General features: G+C 49.3%; 1 protein-coding gene across 1 annotated transcript; it reads left to right on the top strand.

The window, feature by feature from the left end:
• The first annotated feature begins 265 nt into the window (after positions 1-265).
• Positions 266-5318, top strand: LOC135829544 (uncharacterized). The gene is made up of 3 exons (XM_065341939.1): positions 266-1367; positions 3175-3258; positions 4681-5318. Exons 1-3 carry the CDS (start codon positions 1119-1121, stop codon positions 4804-4806), a joined length of 459 nt encoding a protein of 152 aa, XP_065198011.1. The 5' UTR covers positions 266-1118; the 3' UTR covers positions 4807-5318.
• The last annotated feature ends 2341 nt before the right edge of the window (positions 5319-7659 follow it).

Here is a 7659-nt window from a genome sequence, read left to right as displayed (position 1 = left end):
CCAGAAGTAGTATGTGTACTATTGAAAGCGCCCATTCCGTCTTGGAGGTGTGCATCACATTGACATTGTGCATGCGGTCTTTTACTAGTACATGTGTTTGGTCAGAGTCTCATCTGTGTGTGTGTCTGTCTCTCTGTTTGCTTGTGTGTCGGTGTGTGTGTGCGCGTGCATATGTGCTTATGTGTCTTCATGTGTGAGCAGTGTGTACTTTGAATGTGCCGTGCACAACTGTTTTGTGTGTGTATGGTGTGTGTGGTTGGTTCTCTTCATGTTATTGTGGCCAATTTCATAGATGTTGGTTGCCTTGTTGCTTTCTCTCCCCTCTCCTCTCACCCAAGCCATTCTGCATAAGCGAAGCTGTGGACGCAGCATACTGCTGCTACACTTCAACGCGGGAATGCGTATAATAATAATAATAAAGCGCTTGCAATTGCCTTGCATGCGCTTTGTTTATGTGTTCGTGTACGTGCTCCGCAGGACTTGTGATTTTGCCTGACCTTCGAAAACAATTGGACTGCCTGCCCTGGCAAGGGACTCTTATTGCCTAGCTTCTTGTTATGGCGGCATCAACAGTAGCACGTAACGCCACTCGACCTGTCGTTGCTTCAAAGCTGCTGCTTTCTCGCTCCCGCTGTATCAGTTCGACGTATTGCCCAGCTGCACCGTGTAGCCGTGTGGTGAAACAGCATACCGGTGCTCCCTGCTCAGTAGCTGTTGTCAGTACCAGGAGCTTGGTGAGGGTAGCGGACACAGGTAGTGGCGAGTACACTGCGTTGCTGGTGACACACCATCACTAGCAATGCCCGGCGTCACGCAGTGCAGCGCGTCACTATTCCACTCCGCGTGTCACAACCGCAGCGTTGCAAGGGTTGCTAGCGCAAGTGCAGCGTCTCCAGCAGGAACAGCGCAGCAACGGTGGCGGAGCACTGAGCCCGGAGCAGAGGTCCAGATTGGCTTCCGCTTGTCATATGCTGTGCGCTGCGATCGGATCATTGCTCAGCACCATCCCTTACTATACTTGCTGCAGCAATGTTCCCGCTACAATGCTTACCCGGGTGTAGCCAGCAACGGACTGCGATCTAGTGTATCCATATTCTCCACGTGTACATTGGCGCTTGATGACATCATCAAGTCACTGCTTACGTCATCGAATACTAAGAGAGATTTCGCACAGGCTGTGTCAGCACTTGAAGAACATTCGGAGCTGCTCAGGGATCACGCGCAGCTTTTTAGTCATCTACGCTGTCGTGCAAGTGGACAAGACTGGCGACCTGATCGTTGATCATACTCAGTTTCCGGACGACTTTCTGGACACTGCTGAGAGTATGGAGCGGAGAAGCTTCTATGAACGGTGCCTCGGCCTTCATGTAAGTCACTGTGAGAAGTAAGGTGACATTTGTATGTGTGCTCAGCGACCGTAGAGTACATTAGCTGTCCGTGGTCTTTTGAATACTCCTACCCGATCCCCCTTTGGTGCGTCCATGGAGGTATAAAGCCGAGACCTCTGGTCGGCTGAGCTTAAAGGGGAAGTCCGGTGAAAAATTTAAATTTCACAGTCCGTAGAGTTCGGGTCGCTGAGTCGAATGGTCTTTGTCCGAGGAGGCTGCGGCTTATGGTTCGTCAGATACGTCCAATCGAACATGTGCGAATTTGAGCGCGCATCACCCAGATCCAGGTGATGACGTCACAGCGTGCAGCCAGGTAGCCACACCATCTAGTTGTGTACAAAAATGGCCATATTCGGAGCGCGTTCGATTGGGGAACCGTTTGTCGCAGCTTCTTCGGACCAAGACCATTCGATTCAGTGTTACAAACACTACGTACTCTGTGATTTTCAGCTCGGTAAACCTGGAGGTTATACCGTATTTTAGCCGTTTCCGATTTGGACTTTTTCCGTCAGCCTCTACGCGCTGTGCGCTGCGTGCATGCAGAGATTGCAGTGCGTGCAGTGTGTTATCTTGCTGTAGTAAAGTCAACAAACTCATCACAGACGGAACTACTCCCGCACTGCCGTGCTGGGGTAGTATCTACAACAAGACTCGAGTCACTGACACAAGACTCAGAAAACTAGTCAACACACGGACTTGTCATGTACTACACTCGTATCAGTCGTATTGTACAGTCATGTAGTCAGAGAACGTGCGTTTCTCCTTGCCGGTGCCGGTGATTGTGCTTTGAGAAAGAAAATTACTTTTAGTTTTCCGCTCCCGCCTCATTATTTTATGCTACAGCGATGAGTGCACAACCGTGACAAGTGACAAAACAGCGAACAGCTCCCGGACCTAGAACTTTCAGATTCCATAGCGTTGCGAGCGAAGAGTCGTGCCCGTGGTTCAAAGAGCCTGCACTGTTCTCCAATTGAGTAGTCCGAAATATTCCAAGTTCGCATCAAAACATCACCATGGCATGTGGCAGGCTACTGGAGTCTACGCGAATCGGTATGGAACAACATTTAGAGCACTCGCATCACTCTTCTCCATTTTGGCGACCCTGCTCTCCAGCGATCTGATAATTACATCAGCCTCGTCTGCAATAGCGGCTGCTTCTTCATCAGCGGGAAACTCAGTAGCGCTCACTCTTGACCGGCCCGCGCGGCCATTTCTTCAGCTGAATACCGAGGTTCTCAGCCCCAGACCGAACTCATGAAGGTCAGCCATGGCTGCATCCTCACTCTCACAAGGAGTTACAGGTCTTCGGGGTCGCTTGCACCAACTAATATCAGTCGCCAAATCATTTTGAAATAGCACTGACACTATTGCTTTCACGCACTCCTTTTGACCTAGCTCAGCTGCACGCTATGACGTTGCAGAGGGTGTGGCGCGGCCGCATGACGTCATGGCGCAGCCCCCGAAACTCAGTTTTTCAAACGGAAATATCTCGAGAACGCTTTGTCGGAGACACGTGGGACCAACACCATTCGACTCAGCGGCCGAAACTCTACCGACCCTGAAATTTAAATTTTTCACCGGACTTCCCCTTTAATGGGCCCCACCACCACATACACACTCCATTATTCACCCCAGTGTCTGGAGATAATGTGGATTTTGTAGAGAAAAAAAGAAGAAAAAAACATCCCGAGTTTCAAAACAAACAAACAAAGGTGTTATCATGCCATGTGCGGTTGACGTTGACGATTTGTTCTGTACCATGCTCAACACTCTCTTTTTGCTGCAGAGTGCCAGCTCTGAGCCTTCTAAGGCAGTCATCATTCACTTCCATGGTGGAGGGTTTCTGGCGCAAACGTCACAGTCACATGTGGTAGGCCATTGGAAACAAATGGGTGTGCTTTGCTGCCATGCTCCATCCATTTCTCCGCTGCCCTTGCCAACGAGAGAGCTTAGAAGCTCAGGGCCCTCCGCTATGCTTTGTTGCCTAGCTCATCGTGCATGTTGTTAGAACTGATGGAAATGCTTTTTCCTTTGATTAGCTACATCATTGTATTGCAAAAACGTTTCAATGAGATACTGAAGTAACGTCTTCTGCATAGCTATGGGACCGGCGCTGACTCTGCCGATCACGGGCGTTCTGGAGTCGACGGGATGTCTGTCCTGACGTTTCCTGGGACCGGCGCTGGCTCTGCCGATCACGGGCGTTCTTCTTCTTCTTATTATTATTATACTGACGGCAACTAACATCCATTCTGATTGCATTTACTCGTCTCCCTACTTCGTATTTCTTTCCAGAAAATCTCCCCATACAGCAGGAAGTCGTTTACATAATATGACTCCCTGCTATACATCTACATGACTGTATAATTATACGTTATAATTATTATGCTATCGGCCTACATGCGATTCCCGGGCTGGTCGACAGGCGGCCCAACCAGCCTGCTACAGTCCAGTTCAAAACTATAGACGCGTACCTAGGCAAAAACCGTTATACCAGCATCTATACAACATAAAATCTGTGATCACTTTGTGCATAATTTTTTCCAAATTGGGCGTCTGTTATCCAATCGTTTAGAAACTATATGAGAGTAATTGTGGAGCGGTCCTGAGCAATATTCCGAAAACTATTCTCAAAAGGTTCCAGCCAAATTTGAAATATTTCAAAAACCCTACGCGTCTATAGTTTTGAAATGCACTGTAGTGGGATCTCGGCCTCGCACACAAATCCACACAAAATGTTACTGCACTGAATGCATTCCCCCGATACACTTCGCATATATACTCATTCTCTTGATGGTACGGGACAGGTACGGGATAGCGCCAGGCATGTCGATGGCACAAACAAACAAAAATATTGTGGCCAGCTGTCTTTGCTGGTACGGTACAGTACGGGACAGATACGGGATAGCGCCAGGCGTGACACAAACAAACAAACACCAAATTAAAGCTGTGTGGACTCTGGCTAGCGCCAGACGTTACTGAAGTAACGTCTTCGTAACGTCTTCTGCATAGCTACGGGAATAAAAAGATACTGTATCATGTGTGTAACACGGATGTGCACCAGGTTTTCATTTGGCCCCATATACAATAGTACAGTGCTGATCCATGACATCCAGTCGCGTCACTCAAGTACGTGCCGGGCGTTGCGCAGCCCTAGACCTGCGAACACTGGGCTGCGAAATGGTGCAAGGCGCAAACTTGACTCACGCGACCGGATTTCATTGAGCATCACTGTACATAATATTAGTATACCCTATGCATGTGTCTTCCTTGTGGTGTATTGTTCATACAGAGCTATCTAAGCCACTGGGCCAACCAGCTCAACGTTCCCGTGGTGTCCGTTGACTACATGACGGCCCCCGAGCACCCGTACCCACGTGCCGTCAACGACTGTTCTACGCGTACGCCTGGGTGCTGAGGAACGCCACCAGCCTGGGCACCACTGCCGAGAAAGTCATCCTGGCCGGCGACTCGGCCGGAGGTAACTTTGTCTTCGGAGTGGCATTCCTCGCTGCGCAGTACCAGCTTCGGAAGCCGTGTCTGGTTCTGGGAGCGTACCCTGCTCTGAAAATCTCACTGGATCTGTGACCGGCACGCTGCCTAAGCGTAATGGATCCGCTGTTACCCATTGGAATGCTGCGGGCATGTTTGAATGCGTACCGGGGGAGTGGCAGGTGAGATACCAGTTCTTCTTTTCCTTGGAAATTTCACTGTACAGTGCATTCCTGGGATTAGCAAATTAGAATTGGCAAACGTTGGCATCTTTGGATAGTGACAGCTGATAAGAGGTGCATAGACTGTCACTCCAAGTAAAAATTCCTTCGGTGCAAATAAGATTGCCCATTTCACAATATATACCCTTACCTTGTAATGTGAACAGTCGGCGTGGAGACAGTAACTTTTAAAATTATAGCTAATGTGGTTGCGGTATTGGTGTGTGACAAGCAAGGTGGCATGAAATAAAAGTTTAAAGGGGAAGTCCGGTGAAAAATTTAAATTTCACAGTCCGTAGAGTTCGGGGCGCTGAGTCGAATGGTCTTTGTCCGAGGAGGCTGCGGCCTATGGTTCGTCAGATACGCCCAATCGAACATGTGCGGATTTGAGCGCGCCTCACCCAGATCCAGGTGATGACGTCACAGCGTGCAGCCAGGTGGCCACACCATCTAGATGTGTACAAAAACGGCCATATTCGGAGCGCGTTCGATTGGGGAACCGTTTGTCGCAGCTTCTTCGGACCAAGACCATTCGATTCAGTGTTACAAACACTACGTACCCTGTGATTTTCAGCTCGGTAAACCTCGAGGTTATACCGTATTTTAGCCGTTTCCGAGTTGGACTTTTTCCGTCGACATGCACTGGCCTCTATCTACGGCTCTAGCAATGCGCTGCGTGCATGCTGCCTGTAGTGTAGTCAACAAACTCATCACACACGGAACTACTCCCGCACTGCCATGCTGGGGTAGGCATACTAGGCTATAGGTACAACAAGACTCGAGTCACAAGACTCGGAAAACTAGTCAACACACGGACTTGTCATGTACTACACTCGTATCAGTCGTGTAGTCAGAGAACGAGCGTTTCTCCTTGCCGGTGGTGGTTGTGCTTTGAGAAAGAAAATTTTAGTTTTCCGCTCCCGCCTCATTATTTTATGCTACAGCGATGAGTGCACAACCGTGACAAGTGACAAAACAGCGAACAGCTCCCGGACCTAGAACTTTCAGATCCCGTAGCGTTGCGAGCGAAGAGTCGTGCACGTAGTTCAAAGAGCCTGCACTGTTCTCCAATTGAGTGTCCGAAATACGCCAAGTTCGCACCAAAACATCACCATGTGGCAGGTTACTGGAGTCTAAGCGAATCGGCATGGAACAACATTCAGTCTTAGAGCACTCGCATCACTCTTCTTCATTTTTGGCGACTCTGCTCTCCAGCGAGCTGATAATTATATCGGCTTCGTCTGCAATAGCTGCTGCTTCTTCATCAGTCGGAAACTCAGTAGCGCTCACTCTTGACCGGCCCGCGCGGCCATTTCTTCAGCTGAATACCGAGGTTCTCAGCCCCAGACCGAACTCATGAAGGTCAGCCATGGCTGCATCCTCACTCTCACAAGGAGTTACGTCTTCGGAGTCGCTTGCACCACCTACTATGGGTCGCCAAATCATTTGAAATAGCACTGACACTATTGCTTTCACGCACTCCTTTTGACCTAGCTGCACGCTATGACGTTGCGGAGGGTGTGGCGCGGCCGCATGACGTCATGGCGCAGCCCCCGAAACTCAGTTTTTCAAACGGAAATATCTCGAGAACGCTTTGTCGGGGACATGTGGGACCAACACCATTCGACTCAGCGGCCGAAACTTTACCAACCCTGAAATTTAAATTTTTCACCGGACTTCCCCTTTAACTTTAACATTAAATACCCAGGGTCTAACACCCTTTTCTCCTTTCATCGGATGTGGAGTGCTGTTTCGACAACCCTGCGTATTCTTTCCCAGACCTCAGGTGTGAAGTACCTCACCTGTGAATCACTGAGGTGGATGTCCCCTAGAGGTACACTCAGGGAGTACGTAAATACCGGCGTTTTACTACTCCCTGCATGTTCTACTGAAGTTTGACTGTATGCGACGTAGTGACAATGATAGCCGAAACATTACTTTGTCCACGCCAACGTAGGCACCTTCTCTGGGAGGTTGCTCAGTGCACCCAATATGAGAGCTGTTCGCACAATATGGGACGGAATTGGCTGTAGGCTGCAGTCTCCCTCTGCGTGCGTGTGTGTGTGTGTGTGTGTCCACGTGTACTACGGTGAAACTACACCAAGTCACGTGCTTAGCACATCGACAATCAACTTTCACACTTCATGTCTTGTGCTTATGCAATGTGAAAGAACCTACAGTGGTGCTCAATGAAATCCAGTCGAATCACTCACGTACGTGCTGGGCGTTGCACTAGACCTGCCAACATTGGGCTGCGAAATGGTGCAAGGCGCAAACTTGACTCACACGACCGGATTTCATTGAGCAGCACTGTACTTTTACAGTGCTTTGCTGTGATTTTGTCACTTTCTGGTTAGCTGTGTGCATATCACCTCAAGCTTTGATTTTCATCACCTCGAGCTTTGATTTTCATCACCTGGAATTGAAACAAAACTGCGTCGCTTCCTTTGTCCTGCTTTCTTTATCTGATGCAACGTTGGTGATGGATGAGGACAGAGAGCTCTGTGACTAGAGGCAGGTGTTTGATTGACGTGGACCGTGTGACTTGCCTTTGCCCT

The sequence above is a fragment of the Sycon ciliatum genome, chromosome 13 (assembly GCF_964019385.1).
Source record: "Sycon ciliatum chromosome 13, ocSycCili1.1, whole genome shotgun sequence".
In the NCBI taxonomy this organism is placed as follows: Eukaryota; Metazoa; Porifera; class Calcarea; order Leucosolenida; family Sycettidae; genus Sycon; species Sycon ciliatum.
The sequence above is the reverse complement of the archived record's forward strand: the minus strand, read 5'-3'. Positions and strand labels throughout refer to the sequence as shown.